At 36.3% G+C, this 22,250-nt stretch overlaps 1 protein-coding gene across 3 annotated transcripts; it reads right to left on the bottom strand.

The window, feature by feature from the left end:
* Positions 1-319: 319 nt before the first annotated feature.
* LOC131144454 (uncharacterized) lies at positions 320-21,984 on the bottom strand. Of its 3 annotated transcripts, none has more exons than XR_009133821.1 (19): positions 21,594-21,937; positions 21,072-21,191; positions 20,844-20,969; positions 20,667-20,729; positions 15,110-15,217; positions 14,509-14,586; positions 12,788-12,880; positions 12,575-12,661; positions 3,513-3,614; positions 3,314-3,433; positions 3,126-3,188; positions 2,732-2,865; positions 2,528-2,609; positions 2,358-2,416; positions 2,224-2,269; positions 1,218-1,309; positions 1,058-1,127; positions 634-957; positions 320-502 (listed from the first exon to the last, which is right to left on the bottom strand). XR_009133821.1 is itself a non-coding variant. In XM_058093118.1 (18 exons), exons 1-18 carry the CDS (start codon positions 21,825-21,827, stop codon positions 886-888), a joined length of 1,749 nt encoding a protein of 582 aa, XP_057949101.1. In that variant the 5' UTR covers positions 21,828-21,984; the 3' UTR covers positions 577-885. The 3 variants fall into 3 exon arrangements, 1 of the variants encoding a protein (XP_057949101.1); XR_009133820.1 differs by having other exon boundaries at positions 320-491; XM_058093118.1 differs by lacking the exon at positions 320-502 and having other exon boundaries at positions 577-957; positions 21,594-21,984.
* Positions 21,985-22,250: the final 266 nt, after the last annotated feature.

Below are 22,250 nucleotides of genomic sequence, written 5' to 3'. Positions count from 1 at the left end.
TGTCCACCCAAATCAGCCTAAAAATATGCTATACTTATAATCAAATAAGCTTTAAAATTAATTGTCAAATTTTATTTTTTGTAATTAATTTCAGAAATATAAAGAATATAATTATGATTTCCTCTTCTTATAAAAGAAATCAAAAATGAAATCCTTGTTCTAAACTCAGCAGCCACAAGTTTTAAAGGATTAGAAGTCGGAACAACTCATATATTCACTTCTGCAGAAAGGCTCTGCCACTTTGACAGCTCCTACATGCATATATACCTGCAACAACTTGAAATCAGTGCGCATAAAGTTGAAGAAATGGAAAGAGAGCTAAACCGCGAGAAACTCAAAGCTTATCAGATAAATCCTGCTGTCAATATAACGAGAAAAAAATATAATGCTGCTCTTATATTTTGTGCACTACTTTCTACAAGAGTGACTCTTAGTCCCCCTCTGAGCTGTTACATACTTTTCTTCGTGATTGTAATCTGTAAGCCCAAAACCTGAGAAAAGACTATTGGAGCTGGTTACATGCAATAATCAATAGAAAATTACCTACTTAGGAGAGATCATATTGCACACAGGAACTACATAAAAATTAGGCCCCTGCTGGGGGATGGTATCTATTTTTCGTATTGCACTTACCCATTAACACAACAGAAGTACAAAGGCCTCTCTCCCTTGTCGAAACTGTGTAATCCACTGAATGAAATAAGAGTCTTAAGAAACGGCTATTTAGAGAGATCTTAAGAAACTACTTAGAGAGATCATACAGCACAGAGGTTTGGTTGGGTGGTACAGTTCAGAAAACTACCACTATAACTACATTTGCAGCACAAGTTGGTGAGAATTTCCTCAGATCTACAAGAAAGGCGGGCGGCTTCCAAAAACCACGCCTTAAAATTTGAAATCCCTCTTCTTTGATTTCCCCTCCTTTTCCTGCATCTTGCGCTTCCTCTTCTTCTCATTCTGCATTGTTTGTGCCTCATTGTTATAAAGTATATCAACTAAAATACATTAAAGGGAAATGCGCTAGCAGTTCAAAATATGAATAATAAGCACCACACACCTCTGCAACCATGTCACTGAAATCTTCCCTCTGGCTCCGCATCTTCTCCTCCTCCCTTGCTTCCTCATACCTGTTGAACATTTAAAAGGAATAAATGACGCTTCAAGGAACACTTAACTGTAAAATTAATAGTAAAAGGATCTATGAAAAGTCCACACACTTGGCTGCCAAAACATTGTCCAGAACTTCCAGTTCTTCTGGTTGCAGTGTGACATCCACTTTATCTGATTTCTGACCTTTAAGCAAATCAACCTGTAAAAAGCATGACAAGAAAAAGAGGTGAAAAAGGTAATAAAGAATCAATAATCTATCATAAAGACTTTGAATGAAAAGAATACATCGCAATTCAAAGTATAGAGAAAGTCCAAAAAATGGAAAATTATGCTCTTGCCTACTGCTCCCAGTTTGAGAGCTAAATGTTCCGAGTAACATTTGGCACATTTTTCTGAAATAATCCCCAGGGCCACTAGAAAATGGGGAGCAAGGAAGAGTAAGATCAGACCAGCATTCTCTCTTTCTGTTCAACCCTCCACCCCACCCCCACCCCCCCCCCCCAAAAAAAAAAACCTCTCCCCAAGAAAAACATGCACAGAAGAAAATCTAATGCTCATGTGACAAAATTGATAGTCGTCAGAACCCGCAGTTTGACAACCAAACTGTGCAATTAACATTTGAAGCAATTTATCACAGTTCAGAAGCATTATCTTAACAACCATTGGTGTGGGTACACAAAGGAACCACTATCTCCTGTTCCTTTCTGAACCTCCAGAAGGGTAATTATGCAGTGTGGAAAATGCAGTGCGCATACAATAAAATTGCATGAACAGACTATGGCTGGTTCCTCATTGGAAATCACTCAAGCAGGGTAATAATGAAGAATTGCGCTAGATTGTCCCTTGATAGATGCAAATTTTTATTAATGTGAAGGTCTGAATATCCACTTTATCAGCCTCTCATAAGTCAAAACCCAAATGCCAATTAGCACATTAAAAACCATAAAGCACATCAACCATGCAAATTGCTAAGACAAACAGAAATAAACTTCATTTTGTCCTCTAATTAAAACCACAAGATGAGATTGATTTTAAGATTGTCCTGTTTTCATGCTGAGAACTTATTCTAACTTTTTCTTCATGAACTTATTTTAGGCACTTAGACTTCCTTACCCGCTTGGCTGCTGTCTTGTCTTGGGTGCCACTGCTGACCACATAGCTGTAGGGGAAACTTTTTTGTTAGAACTTGCCTAGAAAATTATGAGTTCTTCAAACAGTAAAATTGCTAAGACAAACAGAACACATACGTGCGGTTTGTTCCAAATAATGCCCCCGGAGCAATTGTTTCTTCTTTTTCTTCAAGTACCTACAAGAAACAAGAATAAGAAATGGGTCAACATAGAGATCTATCAATATGAGCAGAAATTAATATAGAGAAAAAGAACTGACTATAGAGATTCTCAAATTTTCTACTCACTTGGTAAAGAGGTTTCTCAGGCTCCTTTCTCTGTTGCTTACGAAGGTCAATAACATCAGGGGTCTCCACACCAGTTGGAGTACTGAATAAAGAAAAAGGATAGACCTTAGCAACAATGCTTTTTTCAAGAGAAATAGGGCCAAAAGACATAACATAAATAGAAAAATATAAATATAAATATGGGTGAATATGGGAGTACGGCACCTTGAAAGGCTATCCACAGATTGAATACCAGCCTCTAATTCCTCTTCCTCAATCTCTTCCTCCTCTTCTTCCTCTTCTTCCTCCTCTTCTTCCTCTAGATCACCCCAATGTTTAGTCTTATCAACTGGCTCTTCCTGAATTAAATATTCAGGACAATAAATTAAGATAATGTATTCATATGCACAAACCATTTTTGAAAAAAATAACATATTACAAAGTTTTCACACCTCTATGATATTGAACTTATAACCCTAACCGAACCAGGTTTTATACAGGTAACAGTCAAAAGTTTCTATTCTCCATCTTCACATTCAAACATGGATGAATCATGACCACTCACATGACAAACCAGGTCACACAACTTAAAAAGACATCATATAGTAGCAGAAAGTACCTCATAGTTGGGCTGGTCTTGTTGTTGAAGACCAAAAACATCTCCATACAAAGGGCGCCCATACTATTTAACAGAAATGTGAAGGAAATGAATCATAAAAGTGACAAGAAAACATGAGTAAAACACTATCAAAATAAATAAATAAAATAAATAAGAATACAAGGTGAAAATTTAAGGGGAAAACTTACTTCATCAACAGGGGGTTTGCCCCAGCCACCAGGATGATAACCAAAGCTAGCCCCAGGTGGAATGGGAGCATTCAGCCCAGGAATTTTCAGATGTGGATATGACGGTGGAGGGCCATATCTCTGTATTTGGAGGGAAAATCAGTAGAACAGTGAGAGAGAGAGAGTGAAGGTCAACAAGGCATAAAACAGGGTATCTGACCTGCATATTAATAAGCCATGGGGGAGGCGCACCCTCTGGCATACCAAGAGCTTCCTTTAGCTCCTGAGATAGCATTCCTGGCTTCATCTCCCTCAGCTTTACCTGCATGAGAAACCAAGAATGAAACGAATCAAAAATGACATAGCATTTCTCTTGAACAAGCTAATGCTCCACAATTACAAAACAAGGCTGTTAAGAATAACGCAAGAAATGACAATTATGATTTCTAATCGATACCATAAGTGAACACTAGTGCAATTCAAGTAAAAAGAAGACGACAGTGATGATGGTCAAGTACAAGAAACATAAATGAGCTCCAAAAGCGAGGAAGCATCCATTTCCTCTTATTTCAAATCCTAATTATCCAGGTGTGGGCATGCATCACAATGAGAGGTAGAATTTCCAAATCTCCCTATGATTTCCAGAAATCATATTAATGGTGGTCTCTAATAACATTACCCTTTAAGAACCAATTTTTTCACTAGGAGGCCTCACTTTTCAACCACAGAATTTTGAACAGCACATCTGGATCTTCATTAAACCACAGTTTCTAAAAGCACAGAATTCTCCAGTACTAATATTTTATGGGAACTGAGTACAGAACTTCAAAATTGAACACAACAGCAACAAGCCTTAAATCCAACTAGGTGGGGTCAGCTATATGAATCCTCTTCCGCCAATTCACACGATCAAGGACATTTGTCTCAGCTAGCTTAAAAGCTATTAAATCATTTCACTATCTCATTCCAAGTTGTTTTAGGTATACCTCTAGCCCTTCTACTACCAATAACAATAAACTCACTCTCACTCACTCCTACACACTGGCCCATTACTTGGCTTGCATTTCAAATACCCAAGCCATCTAAGCCACCCCTCTCTGTCTTATCTTCTAACTATGTAATGTCGAACTTATTGTGAGTATGTTCATTCCTTAATTTATCCTTTAAAGTAACGCCACTGTCTGCCTTAGATTCACATTCGACAACTTTTACTTTTTGAATTTGTTGTTTACTAATTGCACAACATTCTAATCCATATAGGATAGCTGGTCTTATAGTCGTCCTATACAACTTTCCTTTTAATTTTAAGGGTATTCTACGATCACATAGCATACTTGAAACACTCCTCCAATTTACCCAACCAGCTTTAACTCTCTATATTACATCCTCTTCAATGTCTCCTTCTTCTTGCATGATAGATCCAAGGTATTGAAATTTACTGGTGCTATTACTTTCTTGATTATCATGTTTAATCTTATCTCCAATTTCCCTCTTATGTGGCTGAAGTTACATTTAATATAAGACAGATCTGTCTTAACTTATCCAATAGCCTCTAAACTCTAGAGTTGTTCTCCATAGTTCTAACTTATATTCTACTCCACTCCCATTCATCAATTAGAACAATACCATTAAAAAATACACCATGGGGTCTCGTTTTGGATATTTCTAGTGAATTCATCGAATCAATAAAGCAAGAAGATAAGGACTCGAAGAACCTTGGTGTGGCTGAAGTTACATTTAATATAAGACAGATCCGTCTTAACTTATCCAATAGCCTCTAAACTCTAGAGTTGTTCTCCATAGTTCTAACTTATACTCTACTCCACTCCCATTCATCAATTAGAACAATACCATCAAAAAATACACCATGGGATCTCGTTTTGGATATTTCTAGTGAATTCATCGAATCAATAAAGCAAGAAGATAAGGACTCAAAGAACCTTGGTGTACCCCTATTGTGATTGGAAAATTTTTTAGACTCTTTAGCTTCAATCCTAACGTAAGTCATAAGTAAATCATAGGCTTTCTCTAGGTCAACAAAAACCATATGCAAGTCCCTTTTCTTACCCCTAAACTTTTCCATTAATCTTCTCAAAGATGAATAGCTTCTTTTGTCCACCTCTTAAGCATAAAACCGAATTGATTCTCAAATACCCTCGTTACTAATCTTATTCTTAGTTCAATTACCATTTCCCAATTTATGACTCAAAAGTCTGTAGTACTTACAATTTTGAATATCATCTTTTTTTTTGTATATAGGTATTATTGTGCTTTTCCTCTAATCCTCCAGCATTTTCTTTATTTTTTATAATAGTGTTGAATAGATTTGTTACAACATTCCCTAAACATTTCAAACCTCAATTGAGATGTTATCTGGTCCTATAGATTTCCTAATTTTCATCTTTTTTCGCCATCGTTACTTCACTAACTTTAATTTGGTGGATCAATCTCATATTTTTAGTCCGTTACTCATTTGCGACTTCTAAAGTCAAACTTTCAATTTCGTTTTCGTCAATGTTTTAAAAGGCATACATGAGGTGAACATTGAGGCATTTTGAGCATAAAATGCCCTAAGGCGTAACTTGAAAGGCCTAAAGCCTCAAATGTGTATGCCTCAGTGGAGGTGTACGCCTCAGTGGAGAAGGTGTATGCCTCAAGAAAAGAATCACGCCTTTTACGCCTCAAATGGGAAGGCGTACACCTTTTGGGAGCACCTGAGTTAAAAAAATTTAAAAAAAAAAAAAAACAGCCTGCTAGGGTTTTGACGAGCGACAAACCCCAACCCCCCCCCTCCCCCCGACGAAGCTTCTTTCTTCCAAGCTTCGTATCTCTCCAACAACGACTCCACCTTCTCGTCTCTCTCCGATGAGTCGTCAACTGCTTCCGAGGTATCATCTCTCTCCGATGACCCCTTCGGAGCTCTCGTCTCTTTCCAAGCTAGGGTTTGGCTTTGAAGACTCCTCTAACTTCTCATCTCTCTCCGACGAGTCGACAACCCCTTCCAACCTCTAATCTGCCTTCGACGACCCCTTCCAATGTCTCAACTCTCCCCGATGGCCCATTCGGACTTCTCGCCTCTCTCCAGCGACCCTTTACAGCCTCTCATCTCTCTCCGCAACCCCCCTACAACCTTTCTGCTTCGAGTATTCAACTCTCGTTCTCTCCATTGTTGTTCTTAGCAGACTCCCACGAGACTCTGTGCCAATGTCTCTAAAATTCAAGCTAGGTGCAGCTGCTTTTGATTTGCTTCAGTTTTCCCTTTTCATTTTTCAATTTTCAGTTTTAATTTCCTCCTGCAGCTGCTGATTATTCCAGTTCAATAAACAAATACATGTCTGACGGTGAGTCAAAGGGGCAGAACCCTTTTCATTTTGTAATGTTTTGGCCTATATGATATTTAAAAATTATGTTTTTATTTTTTTTCTCCATTATTCTAAAATTTTTATCATTTTTTTCTATGTATAAATTGATTTTATTTATTAATTATTTAAAAAATACGGTCCCAAAATGCTTATGCCTCAACGCCTTAAGGGTTACGCCTCGCTTCATGGAGGGGAAACGCATCGCCTTACGCCTTCACCTTTTAAAACAATGGTTTTCATTCAACAACTTATTAAAATACTTTGCCTCCTTTGTTTTACTTCTTTAACCAAGACATTATCGTTTTCATCCTTTATACATTTAAACTACCTAAATTTTTGCACTTTCTTTCTTTAGCTCTTGCAAGTTTATATATGCCTCTGTCCTTGCTTTTTATCCAGCCTTATATATATATTATCATAAGCTCTGTGTTTAGCTTCACTAATGGTCAAATTTAAAATTTTGTATGCAACAGTTTTCTGTTGTGGTACTGGTACATTACAAACCACCATCAGGTTCAGTGGTCTCTAATCTCTAAATCCTCCCAAAAGGCCAGCATTCTGAATGCTCAAACACCAACCAATATAATCCTATTGACACAACAGTCCAGCAGTAGTTGCTTGTCAAGGAGGACCCTGGCCAACAAGCACTACATGCCATCTAAAAGATCCAATAGATTTTTCAACTTATTTTTACTTTTTTTATTTTCAGTAAAATTTATTTTGTTATTTTAATTTTGGAAAGTCTACAGTTGTGCTATTTACATGACCTTGTATTCACGTTAGAATTGGTTTTGGAATTTTAAAGAAAAATGTATTTGATTTTAAGGTTATACCAACGAAAGGTGTAAATGAGTCAAGCCAGCTCACAAGCTAATTGGGCTCAACTCACTCTGTATCTCAACTCTACACAACTCTTGAGTTAGAATGGTATTCGAATTGCTCGCTTGGCAAGTCAGAATTCAAGTTTCATACTAATAGTTTATAACCAAATCAAGCTCAATCCCAGTTAAGCTTGAGTTTTAAGACTCATAGTTAAGTGATTTGAGTTTGAGATTAGCAATTATAAGATTGCTCAAGTTCAAGTCAAGTTCCAAGTTCAATTTTTCCACTCAAGTCACATTCCTCAAGCACCGTCATGCACCTGAAAAGGTTCTGCCTGCTGCTGGCAAATCATGAAACCATCTTATCCAGAGTTGAGAGATCTCATGCTGCACCACCATCACCACTGTGTTCAACACCATCCAGCTGCTTTCTTTAAGAAAATCATTGCCATAAAATCACTGTTGAAGTGTGTGTGCAGAGCATACGCAAAATGCCAACATTTCTTCACTCAAGACAACCTAGACAAGTTTCCTTCATCCTACAACCAGACCAACCCACACAACCCAAGTACCTGATCTTACTTGGCCCTTTTCTTTATTTCCAAGAACTAAACCAGAGGGAGGACAAAGAAAGAGCAACCAAGCCCACTATCCTCCCTAATCTCATACATCATTTAGACCACCCATTTGGCGTACTAATTTCAGGCGTAAGATTTAGAAAATTACGTGTATAATCTTTTATTTGTGTTGTGTAATTCCTGTTACATTGAGGTTTTTAAGTAAATAGGTGTTTTAGTTAGCCGTAGGTATTAAGTACTTGGCTTCTCAGTTTATCAAATTTGACTTCAGAACTCCAGTTAATTTCCCCCACTCTCGTGCAGCCCTCCCTCCCTATCCATCTTTCCTTCTTCCTCCTCCCTTTTTCTTTCTCCTCCTTCCTCTCTCTGTTCTGCATATATAATCTGCTCTGTTCTGTTCATCGCTCGGTCTTCATTCTCTGCTCCGTCCTGCACAGCAGCCTCTTTCCGCCTTTAATTCTCCATTTTTCCCTCCTCACTGTTTCTCTCCCTCAATTCTCCCTCTAGTCTCCACTTTTATTTTCTTCACTGTCCAGATCCAGTTGAACCTAGTCCAAGCAACAATTCCAGTCATCCACAACATTTCAGCTTCAAAACCTTCGGTCTAGCAGCATCAAAGGAAACTGATTGGTCTAACCAAACGATGCCAGTCCAAATTGGAGACCAAAAAAAAGAAGAAAATAAAAAGTTATGGTAACCAAAAAACAACTTGAGCCAGTCCAAAGGCACAGCTTGGAGAGATCACATCAATATTATTGTCGAAAAGACAGCTATGGTCCCACAACATAAAAAGGACATTGTAAACCTTCATAGAAGTTGTATATCCCGGCAGTAAATTGAACAGTGTCATGACCAAGTAATATAGTTTGGTGAAAGAAAAGGGCACCATGAATGTAACTAACACTATTTGCTCCGCCAATATCACAGCTGAGCACACACAAGTCCGTTCCAGGTAGGGTCCAACATGCCTGTTGGGAAGTGCTTGAAAATTCAATGGGGAAGGAGATCTGATAAATTATATGACAGGTTCAACCAAGTGGAGGATACATTTATGGGCAAAATACAGTAAATACTCCTCGAGTCTGCAAAGAAGACTCAGATCTCCCCAGCTTTTAGAAATACCACAAACCCTCTTAACATTGTTTTTGCACAACTGTGTTACCCCTTGTTAGTTTGATATTATTAATTTTCACAGGATATGATGATGTCACCCTTATTTTTTTTTACAATACCTACTTTGCCCTTTGTAATGAAGAATGTCCCTTAACCATCACTTGTCATTCCACCATTTTTTTTTTCTTGCAAGAAGCTCACCCAGGACACACAGAGCCATGAAAATCACTCATTCCAGAATTCAAAAAAGTAAGGGAGTACCCATCATCAATACTTACCAAGACCCCTCCCTAAAATTCTACATATTGAGCAAGGATCAATCAGGAAAAAAAGAACTCACTTGGAAAGATAAAAGCACTATTCAAAAATTTAATTCCTCATCGGAGATAGGCTACCTATTATGGCAATTATCTGAGTGTGGGATTCTTTTTAAAAACCTGGAATAGGACAGATATGATGATTCATAAGCTTCGGTCTGTTAACCATGAGCAGCAAGTGCACTCCAAAATATGATCCCTCACTCAACATGGGTGAAAAGCATGGTTTTAAATCATAGTCGTGGGTAATGTCGTGTAATGGTCTCGGGTGATGCGGGACGCAGGAGGTGCGGGTGTTACGTAACGGGAAGCAGGCGCAACAGTCGTGAATTATTTCACGCGTGCACAACCATGCCAAAATTGGAAAATAAGCATGAAATCCATTAATACATGATTTTTAATATATTTTGACTGCTTTTATTCAACATGCAAATGCTTTTTAATAGGCAATATGACTTTTATATTGATTTCAGTGCACTGTTTACATTAAAAAAAAAAAAAAGTCATGTTTTTATATTTTGCACTACTTTAACGGGTAAAAAAATGTAGAAATGTAATTAAAATGAAGAATCAACTAATTAGAGACATAAAATTACTAAAAATGAGTCAATACTCAATATTTGAATACATGAATTAGAAAAATGATTGGTATCAATATTTGAATACATGAATACAATAATACAAATTTACAACATAGCACATGTCACCACCAAAAAGAATGAAGTGGAGGGCCTTCATAATCTGCATTCCTATTTTTTCTTATTTTATGACTCTTATTTTATTAATAGTCCTTCTAATTTTAAATATTTATTACATAAAAATAAAATATAATCTTTCGTTAAAAATAATTAGTATTTATTTAAAATATTTAAATAATTAAAATTTTAAAATATTAGATATTTCATCTATTAATAAAGTAAGAGTCATAAAATAAGAAAAAATATTAATTATTTATATATAATATACTTATTTTAAGACTATTAAATTTATTTCTCAAATGTTAATTATTTATATATAATATACTTATTTTAAGACCATTAAATTTATTTCTCAAATATTATCAATTAGGAATTTAGGATTTTAGGTATTTATCAGCCTAATTTAATTATTAAACTGCCTAAATCTCAAATTCTATCCCTAAACCTATTAATAATATATAAATAACTACTTAAAATAACTAAAGCTAAACCGAATATAATATATAAACAATATAATATATATATATATAAATAAATACTAGTTTAAGAGTTTAAGTAAACAAGAAACTAAAGAGAAAAAAAAAGGAACCAGAAGGTTCAAGAATCAAGAGACAGACAGTGCACTGGGGGAGTTGTCTCGAAGAGTCCACTCCAAGACTGGAACTCTCAAAGACCAGAAGGGAGATGGGGCCGGTGGCGACTGGCGGAGCTGCTGCAGGGCTGGTGGCGACTGGAAGAGCCGCTGCAGGGCTGGCGGCAAATGGCGGAGCTGCTGCAGGGCTAGCTTGTGACTGCGGAACAGGCTAGGACAGGGCTTCAAGCCTTCGACTGCTCGAGGGGGGGGAGGATCTAAGCCTTCGACAATTCGACTGCTCGAGGGGGGAGATCTTAGCCTTCGAACTCGAATAAATTGGAGAAATGGAGGGGGGGTGTTGGCCGACTGCAAACAAAGGGTTCTTTCTTATTCTTCAACTTCAAACAAAAATCAAAGGTACAATTTCTTGATTTCAGTCTTTGGAATGATAGATATGCCAAGTACGAGAGGTTGGGAGAGGTGGAAAGCAGGGAAACGTGAGAAAGTTGGGTGGATTTGAAAGAGAAAAGCCGAATCAAAGTGTTGGCTGCCATAACGGTCCGTAACAGACTATAGCGGTGTGTAACGGATTGTAACAGCCGTCACGGCCATGAATTCCCCCCCCCCCCAAGCAATATTGGTCTGCAATGGTTTCGGCATCTCAATTTTCCGTTACATAATGGCCGTTACGCTACGTAACAGCCGTTATTTAAAACCATGGTGAGAACTAGCAATGCTAGCTCTATCAGTTCATCATGAGATGCCGATTTGTGGAGAGCACACAATAGCAAGCTATCTGGTGCATCAATGGGTTATACACTATAATGTAGGATTCGAATAAAACCCACCATACAACAACATTTGATTCAATCAGTAGACACGTCATATGCAAGAGATGTTGATAGGGAGATTAGTGATTACATACATAGAGGACAGTGGCAAAGATGGCAAACTGTCAAAATGTCAAACTACTGACAACCCATCTTTGAGCAAGACCAACAGAGCCAAGGAATACTGTTAAGCACCTGTTGGATTGTTATGAATGTGGCAATAGGGTCATTCCAATCACCAATATCCTAAAAAAGAATCTGAGCAACAGAAAAAACAAATGAGCAAAAAGGGATTGAATACAAACATGAGCGACTAGAGTTGACTCGTACATGAGGAGGAGAAATCAAATAATGAGATAGATTCGGCAGATCAAGATTTCATCAGGGTTCATGGAAGTCAGGCCAGAGAATCCAATGAGCTCTACCAACATGTTAGCACAACTACAAGAGAGTTGAGCAATCCATGCATTCTGCACTGAAGCTTAAATTAACTAAGCCTCTTATTATGTTGTTCATTGGATCAGTGTACAACTATTTGGGCCCACAGGATAGACTCAGTTTGGACCTTGTCCTCTTTTAGTGTTGACATACACTCACCGCATACAGGGATTATGCTCCAAAATTGATTTTATGTTTGCCATATGCAAGTGTGTGATATGTTGTTAGGGAAGTTTTCACAATTTCAGCACATGATCTACATGTAAGGAAGGATGTTGAGGTGTTTCTATAGATTTTCTTTGGAGCCAGAGATTACCAATGACACACACACACACATTTAATGCAATGATGTTCCATTTTTACCTATAGAAATGTATATTGTATGGAAAATATTTAGTTAAAACTTCTGATCATTAGATTAGTGTCCAGAATGAAAATGTATCATGACTCACAAATTCATACAAATTCGACATTTGCTAGACTTTTAGCATTCTCTATTAATAATGGTGCAGGTGAGGCTAGTGTAACAGTCATATAATTAGAAAATATACCTCAAACTCTTTCCCTTCATGATACAAATCACCATGAGTTGTCAATTTTGGCTTTGTTTGGTATTTGAAGAATGCATCATGGAGAACCTGCAAATGTGAACTAAATATGAGATGCATACAAAAAATTTCCTCAGAATATACATTATTAGTGAAAAAAAACAACAAATCATCTCAAAATGCAAACACACAATAAAAGTAAGAAATAGAACAAACCTGATAATCTATGTCCATTTTTCCCATCTTAGGCTGCATGCGCTCACGTTGCTTCTGCTTCAACTTTTTACTGTCCTCCTTTTCAATGTAAGCCTGCAAACAAGCATCAAGAAAGCAGAGAGAGCTACAATGAATGGCTCTGTCAATATAAATAATTGGATAGGTCAAAGAAAAATGCATCACGCTTCTTGATAGAGAATCAATGAAACTTAGGTGGCAAAACACCAAGAATTATGAGTGGACGAGTACGAGAATAGGCCATCCATGGTTCCAGAAAACGTCGTGCAACTGTAATCGGCTACTGACGTTGTGGACGTGTCACTGTAGCACGTAACAGACAAATTCATTTTTGCACTCGCAAGCATAGAATTCTCATTGCTTTATCCTCGAAACCTATATGCTAATGCTTTGAATGATTTTTAGTAAATTTTAATTAATTTAAATATAGCATACACCATAAGTATTGGATGTCATCTTTGTTTATTTAGTTGCTATTGGCAACAAGAAGCTTGCATTTGCAACTTTTCACTACTTTATTGATCATAAATGAAGTTTAAACTAAGAAATCATAAATATAATATAAAGAAATATAAATATAAAAAGCCATCATTTGTATTTTGTTTATCCAAAAAAATTAAATATAAAATGTTCATATGTTAAACAAGACAAAAATGAGTAGCAATAGAACGTATTTTTTCTCCAAATTAGGTGTAAGAACACAAGAAAATATATATGTATTTTTAAAGAAATTTAGAATATGAACATATATGACTCAATGAGAGAAAAGGTTCAGTTTATTTGGATGGTAGTTATTAAAAAAGTGCATACTAAATGTCAAGGAATGTAAAACCAAAAATGAATTTTTTGCAAAAAATTACTAACATAAACCAAAAAATTAGTTTCTAAGGTTCAATAAAGGGAAAAGGTAGGGAGGAAATGCTAAAAAAAAGGACACAAAAACCTATTTTAGTCATTCACAACCAGTATAACACCATAACAACCTGTATGGCTTGTAACAGCCTGTAACAGTACCACAATAGAGCGTAACGGCCAGTTGAAGGACCTCCAAGATATAGCCTATAACAATCTCATAAGCAACTAAACCGTGACGACCAATTGAAGAACCTCCAAGATATAGTCTATAACAGTCTCGTAAGCCACCGATATCCGATTTTTAAAAGTATGGTGTCATCACTATTATTACATCTCCCCATTCTCTTTTCAATAATAAACATCATGATTTTATAAAGTTCCAACATCAATGAAACAAAGGTAAGGTACCTCAAATGAAGTTTCCCTACTTGATAATGTGTATGTCCATATTTATGCAACTTCATCTAAGATCTAGCACCAACCCAAAAGTCCTTCGAAGTCCCAACAGCTAGTGAGTGGGGCACTAAATTTGCTAGTGAGTAGGGCACTAAATTAGCTGGTGAATGGGGACACCAAATCTAGAACTGATTTATAAGGCCAAAAAAAATATAAGCCTTCCAGTATTTATTAAATTAAACAACTGTGACATTATATAAGAATTAAGGCCTTCAACACTTAACTATTATGTATACACTTAAGAAAATACACCAGGAGAAAGATCCCATTCTTCCCTCACAAAGAAGGGACAAACAGGGCATTATAAAAACAAAAATAGGCAGACAAAGATGCGCCATTATCCACTTAGAGAAAGAATGAATAATGAAAGACCCACAAGAACTTAACAATACCTGTCTAATTTTCTCAATTCCTGTAGCAGCAATGAAATCAGGAAGCTGAAATGGCTGTTTTTCAATACCACGCTTTCCCTGCAAAATAAATTCATCACACGATGAGGTAAAAGGTAATCATCAAATAAAATTCCAACATATTTCTTCACTCAGCCAGGTAAGCCACAAAGAATTTATGATGATAAAAAAGATGGCAATAGCCCAAATGTCCGTAGTAAAGAAAAGGCTCTGAAAATTCACAATAGATTATTAGCACCCAGCTAAAAGTTCTGCAACATCTAGCATGCAGCGTAATTACTGTATTGTAAACAAAAATTTTCATTCACCAAAGTCACATTGTATACACAACTATAGCCCCACCCCACAGCCAAATATCATAAAACAGAAACCATTCAAGGGTCCCCTTAGCCAAACACCTACATGTCCAGGCTCCATGATTGTCACAGCAGCTCCCCTGCAAGAACCACATATACATATAAGAGAAACCTTAACAACGTTATCTTCCCCTCCCCTCTTCCCTATCCCCTCATGTTAAGTATGCCTATCAATTATGCATGCATATACTTAAATCATATCATTCATATTAGCTGGAGTGACCAACCTGCAAAAACTTCCTTTTCTGGCACCAATGCCTTGGCACAGGGACAGTGTTCCGATATGATTTCAAAAAAACCAATAACTTAGGGTCTGCCGCAGTTGCATCCCAGACCTGAAAGATAGATAGATAAATAAATAAATAATGCTATGAAAATGAGAAAAAGGATAGGCAATATTTGGAATCCCGGATCTAAAACAATATACCTGTGTAATATGGTACATTAGTCTAGTTCATAATACGGTTTAGCACTCTTCAACAACAATATCCCACACAATTTCTATCCCTTTCTTAATAAAGTCAAATATGACAACAGAGACAGAGACTGGGTCCTACATAACTGAAGATCGTGTGTATGTGTGAGAGGCTGTGCATGTATTGTATATTTTAAATATTTTAAAATACATTTTCTATTATATTTTTAAAATAAGAGGACCAGACCCATTCAACCAAACCAACCTACCTAAATGTCAGTTCAGTATCAGCTTCCATTGGAAAACATGTTTTCAGGTTTAAAAGAAAAACAAAAATCAAACCAACCAACCCATGAACACCCATAGTAGTCAAAGGCGCAAACAGTGCCTGGAGCCTAGGTGCGAGGCGTGAGGTGCAAGGCAAAAGGCCCGAGGCGTGAGGTGCAAGGCAAAGACGGGAGGTGTGAGGTGTGAGGTGAGGCAAAGTCACGCGCCTCATGGAGGTGAGGAACACATTTACTAAAATTGTCTGTAAAATATCATACATAATGGATTGTCGATTGTAAATACATTAGGACTAATATTAGAAAATTAAAATATCAAAATACTCAAAACTAGGACAAAAAAATGAATACTATGACACAAATTTTCAATAATATTCAATGTTCATGCCATAAGTTCACAAAATAGAAGCAGCACTGCAGCAATAAGCAGCAGGGAAAAAATTTTAAAAAATCAAAAAAATAAAACAGCAAAAGCAGCAGCAGTGCAGCACTGACTGATGCCAGAAATTCCAGATCACAGAAGCAGAAATGCTTAGAAAAATAAATGCTTTCAGAAAGAAAAAAAAAACTCATTTTACCACTAAAACAGAAAAGAAAAAGGGAAAAAAACATTAATGAGGTGGCACAGAACAGCAGGGCAGTGAAGAAGAAGATGAAGATGAAGAAAATTCAGGAGCGGCAGAGCAGAAATTTCAGGAAAAGAAACAGAAATTTCAAAAACAAAAAATGATAGAAAAAGGAAAACGGCGAGGGTGGGGCTTCACAGCTTTGACAGAGAGCACCACAGCAGGCCAGAAGAAGAAAAGAAGAAAGAAGTCTGAGAGCACTTGAGTATATGTGTCATGAAAAAGTGGCAGCAATTCCATAAAAACAGCAAAAAATAAAAAATAAAAAAATAAAAAAAGAAAGAAAACAGATGGTTGAGATTAAAAGATAAGAAAAAAAAAAAACAAAGCATAATCTGAACATTTGTGAGGCATGCCTCGCGCCTCGGTGTGCCTCACAACGTCTCTTACTGGTCGCCTCACCTCAACACCTGTGAGGCAGAAGCCTCATCGAACTCAGGCGTGCCTTTGACTACGATGTGAACATCCCTAGGATGAATAAATTAGGAGAGGAAAATTTAGTCCACAATATTTTCCAGGCAGCACTCTATTGCCAGAAGTTCCATCAAACTCAGCCTCTTCACCATGTAAACAAGGCCATACAATGTCTAAAAATAGTCTCAATGAACTTTGGTATTTATCTTGTAAGCTTCCTTCACCATTTGCCAAACCAAATATCTTCATTTCTCTCCTTGCCAATGATGCTTTTTCAAAGCAAGCATTGCTCAGGTCAGCAGAGAATGAGAAGGTACAATCATAAAGAACTTGTAACACAATATTAGGATCTGCCTTCTTTTTGAAGATTTAGTATCCTCCCTAAGATTGTACATTCACTTTCTTAATATACCTTCTCTTATTATCAAAATACACACACACACATATATTAGAATCTGCCTTCAGTAACTCAGCTCATATGTCAAAATATTGAGGTCTTGCAAATTGGTTAACACATTAAATATGTCAAACATAATCATTGCAGTAATCCTAGAATCCATAATATGGCACTAGTTATTCCAGGTGATAATATATATTATCAACCAAATAATTCAATAAACTACTGCCAATGTCCTCGTAATTTTGATAACCGAAATATCAAAATGAAGGTTTGACAGTGCAAAATACACTCCTCTTTTTTCATAGATGTACCATTTCAAAACAATCCCCCCACAACCCCAGGCAACTTCACAGAATTCTACCTCCAAATGTAAAATAAACGATGAACAAACCTTAAGTCCCACTTAGATAGGTCAGTTGCATGAATCCTTCTACTACATTCTGTACAATCTATGAGAGTATCTCCTCTGACAATTGGAAGGCTGTCAAATCCTTAAATGACTATCTCAATCTAAGTTATTCTAGGTCTACCTTCCTCTTCCTACCACCACTAACATTAACTAGCTCACTCCTTACCAGTGCATTATCTAGCCTAAGTATCAAGTACCCAAATGATCTTAAACACCTTTACCTTATCTTATCTTTATGGATGCCACATCCAACTTACCACAGATGTGTTCATTCGCTAATTTATGTTTTTGAGTTACATCATTCATCCACCATAGCACTGTCATTTTTTAGCAACCTCCACTTTTTGAACATGTTGTTACTTTGTCGCCCAACATTATGGACCATATAACATAGCTGATATTTTATAATCATCCTATAATTTTTCTTTTAAGGCTATTATACGATCATACATTACACCCAAAGCACTTCTCCATTTTACCCAACCTGCTCTAACTCAACATATAGAGCTTTGACAATTAGAAGGCTGTCAAATCCTTAATGACTATCTCAATCTAAGTTATTCTAGGTTTACCCTCCTCTTCCTACCAGCACTAACATTAACTGCTAACTAGCTCACTCCTTACCAGCGCAATATTTAGCCTGAGTATCAAGTGCTCAAATGATCTTAAACAACTTTCCCTTATCTTTATGGATGCTACACCTAACTTACCACAGATGAGTTCATTCCCTAATTTATGTTTTTGAGTTACATCACTCATCCACCATAGCATTCTCATTTTTTAGCAAACTCCACTTTTTGGACATCTTGTTTCTTCGTCACCCAACATTATGGACCATATAACATAGCTAATATTTTATAATCATCCCATAATTTTTCTTTTAATTTTAGGGGTATTATACAATCATACATTACACCCAAAGAACTTCTCCATTTTACCCAACCTGCTCTAACTCAACATATTACATCTTCAATTTTCCCTTCAGCTTGTATAATATATCCAAAGTATCGAAATCTACTAAACAAACTTATTATTTTTACCATAAAGTTTAATATTTTATCCAATATTCCTCATAAAATGACTAAAATAACTTTATGTATTCTGATTTATTTCTACATATCTAAAAACGTTTAGATTCTATAGCTTCTCCTCATAATTCTAACTTAAATACTACACCTCTAAATCAATTAAGACAATATCATCTGCAAACGACATACACTTCGCAACATCATTTTGGATATTCTGACAAGTTATCCATCACTAATGCAAAGGGATTAAGGACTCAAGGTAGACCATTGATGTATACCAATTTTGATTGAGAATTCCCTATACTCACCCTTGCTGTCCCAATACTAGTCATTACTCAATCATACATATCCTTAGTGACATCTATATACCAACTACATACCCTCTCTTTTTCTAGAACCCACCATAGAACATCCTTAATGATGCACAAAGCCGTTTTCTATTCCCTAAAATTTTCCATGATCGGATTAAAATAAATATCGCTTCTTTAGTTTATCTCTTAGGAATAAAACCAAATTGATGTTATTAACATTAGTCTTTGTTCAAAAGCCCTTTCCAAAAGCTTCGTTGTACAAGTTTAACTCCACAATAGTTAGCTAACCATATTATTCCATTATAATCTAAGCATTTCCAAACTTCAATGGGCATGTCATCCAATCCTCTGAGCTTTTTCATTTTTCAACTTCTTTAATGCAACTTAATTGACTCTAGTTTTGCAAATTTATAGCCTTTTTCCTCATTTATCAACTTTAAGTTTAAGCCTTCTTGGTTTTAATTAAATAGCATATTAACATGAGTTTGCTATCTTTCTTATATATCTTCTTCTTTAACCAAAATACTATTGTCCCCATTTTGCATATATTGGATAATACTAAGTCTCTACTCTTTCTCTAGCTCTAGCAAGTTCAAGTACGTTGTTTAACCCTTATTTAGTATTTATATACATTATATGATACAAGCTCTAGCAAGTTTCAAATATATAGTTTAACCCTTTTTAGTATCTATATAAATTATATGATACGCAATGTTTAGATTCACTAACAACCTTTTTTTTCAGTACCTTTTCTTGCCTATTTAACCTTTTTCAAGCTTTCAATGTTTCTACTTTGCCAAGTCTAAACCAAATTCTTTGTCCACTTTTTAGACATCTTGACCCAGCACCAACTCTCTTTACTAGCATGCATATTCCTCTACATTCACCTAAAACCTCCTTGCGATCTCTTTGAAAGAACTAGCTATCCTACTCCAAAGAGCGTCTTCATCAATGTTATCTCTTACTGCCTAATCATCTTCTTTTTATCATTTTATCTTTAAATTTTATTATATTTTCTCCCATAGATTCCACCATCTAGTGCTCTTAAATTGATCTATGTTACGCTTTCTCTTCCTTTCTTAAAGCATGTATAAAACTAACACTACATGTTGTATGCTTAAATTTTCACCCAAAATCGTGTTGCAATCCTCACATGATGAAAGATCTACCCTCGTAGTCTAGTCAAGAAAAAATCTATTTAATTTTTATTTTGTCTGCTCTTCAAGGCTGTTAAGTATTCTTTCTTCTTAAATCACGTATTTGTTGCTATAAGATCATATGGCATGGCAAAGACTAAAATCATACCACCAGACTCATTTTTATCTTCATATCCATGTCTTCGTACTCTAAAAGGAAAAAAAAAAGAGTTGAGAATTATACATCTACAGATTCTAGGCATTGGTGATCACCCCTGATGCAATTAAACACCTCTTTTCATTAGGTTTTTTCAGCAGCCCATCTCCAGCAGCCCCCCTAAGCAATGTCCAGTGGGCTACTTCATAGTTGAAAAGAAAATGCATAAACTACCACAACTATTAGGTTAAATTTGTCAATTACAACTTGCAAAAGCCTACAACAATCACATGCACATGTTATGCTCTTCGATTCAAACATATTATTTTCTAACTAAAAATTAAGGAGTTTAGTAGATATTCTAATCCAAGAGAGAGAAAAACCCACATATTCATAACTGATGTGACAAGATTCACAATAGGGGGAACACACAAACAAAAGGAAAGAAAGAGAAGGGGGAAGGGAAAGAAGAAATGGAATGCTAGGCATTGGCTAACCTCTTCCAAATCCAAGCTAAATAATGTCAAATTGAAACCATGAGAACAGAAATACTATGAACAAAAAACAATTGCAAAACATAAGGCCATCAATCACTTATCCCAACCTCAACTACATCAGGTCTAGCGCAAATCTGTTTGAGTTCAGCAATCTTCATCCGTCGTTGGAGCTGAGGAAAAGACAGCAAGACTCTTTAGCAATGGAAGCCACAAGGCCCAAAATAACAAAGACATTGAGGACAACATCAATAAAACTTACTAAAAAGAAAAAAGAAAGAGCAAACCTTTTTCTTCTTATTTGAGACGCTTCTCTCTTTAGTTTGGATGTCTTGTTCTTCCTCATCTGAATCCGAATCGGTCTTTTTATTGGATGCTGCATTTGCATCAGTCTCACCTTTTTTATCAATCTCCTGAATTAATGCCAAAACACGTGCATCATGTGACACTTTTCCCAAGCCAAATCAATCAAAATGTGTTATATACTAAATAGATAAGAAAATTTTTCCTTTCACCTCAGAGCCAATAGTTTCAAGGGAACTGAATTTCTCCAGAACCTTACTAAATTCCACGGCCAAAGCACCTTCTAGATCTGCTTTCTCAGGAACATATTCGATTTCAACTTGTTCTACCACCTATAATTTCCAAAAATATAAACACTTTCACGCATTTAGCTGATTAATTATAAAATAAAAACTCAACTCAGTCAAATAATTGCGCAACAATGAGTTGAATAAGATACAAGGTTTCAATGCTTTGTTCACATTTTTTCGCCCTCTCCTAGTTAACAAAGCAACCTCTAGAGCATAACCAGACACTGCGCCAAGATAATACAGCTAAATACCCAAAGCGCATAGAAAAATTCAATACAAAACCCTACTTCCTAAAGGATCTACGGCTTAAACTGAAAAAATAACCTTTGAATCAATATCAGTTCCAATTACTCCTAATCAAATCGCAACCAAAACAAAGTAATCAACAGAAACCCTAGAATGAACAGCCAGTTCAGCAAGATAAGAGAGCTAGCGAGGAACTACCTGCTGCGGATCAGCGCCCTCCTTGGCGGCAGCGGCGGTGTTTTCCTCGTCCCCGCTGTCATCGGCGGCGGAGGAAGCGGCTTCCGCCGCCTGCGAGGCCTTCTGGTTCTTCTTCTGCTTCCGCCTTCGACGACGCCGTTCGCTCTCCCGCGATTTTTTCCCGGCGGTAGGGTTAGGGTTCAGATCCCCGTTGAAGATGACTCCGTTGGGGTACGGAAGAGTATCTGCTGTCATCGTCGGCTTCGTCGACGGAAATCGAAGAAAAGGAACCTTCGATGATAGTTAGTTTGGTTCTATCTCTGGGTTACGGGGCTTCGAGAGAGAGAGAGAGGGCAGAGGATGGGAAAAAGGGGAGCTAGGCGGGTATATATTGTAGACACGTGGCTATGGTATAAATTGCATTTTATTATTTATACTTATATTTATATTATATTATATAAATAATCCATTTTAACATTTTTATTGTGAAAATAATCGTTATAAAATTTAATATATTATGAATCAAATTATTTATAATTCAGATTTTCAAATATTTTATTTTTTTTCTTCATTTTACTCTCAACTATTCTTATTTAATTTTCTAAATTTTGAAAATAAAATTTGTGTGTATTCATATAACAAAAATATTAGTTAAAAGTTTTAAATAAAATACTAATA

This window comes from Malania oleifera, chromosome 12 (assembly GCF_029873635.1).
Source record: "Malania oleifera isolate guangnan ecotype guangnan chromosome 12, ASM2987363v1, whole genome shotgun sequence".
Lineage (NCBI taxonomy): Eukaryota > Viridiplantae > Streptophyta > Magnoliopsida > Santalales > Ximeniaceae > Malania > Malania oleifera.
This window is presented reverse-complemented; position numbering and strand designations above follow the sequence as displayed.

Bases quoted from the DNA above. Each gene is read 5' to 3' on its own strand.
- LOC131144454 (XM_058093118.1), bottom strand. From the start codon at position 21,827: ATGACAGCAGATACTCTTCCGTACCCCAACGGAGTCATCTTCAACGGG. The intron at 2,610-2,731 runs GTGCCGTACTCC...TTCTTTATTCAG, and splicing joins TCTGTGGATAGCCTTTCAAG to TACTCCAACTGGTGTGGAGA. The intron at 2,270-2,357 runs GTATGTGTTCTG...TTTCCCCTACAG, and splicing joins TTATTTGGAACAAACCGCAC to CTATGTGGTCAGCAGTGGCA.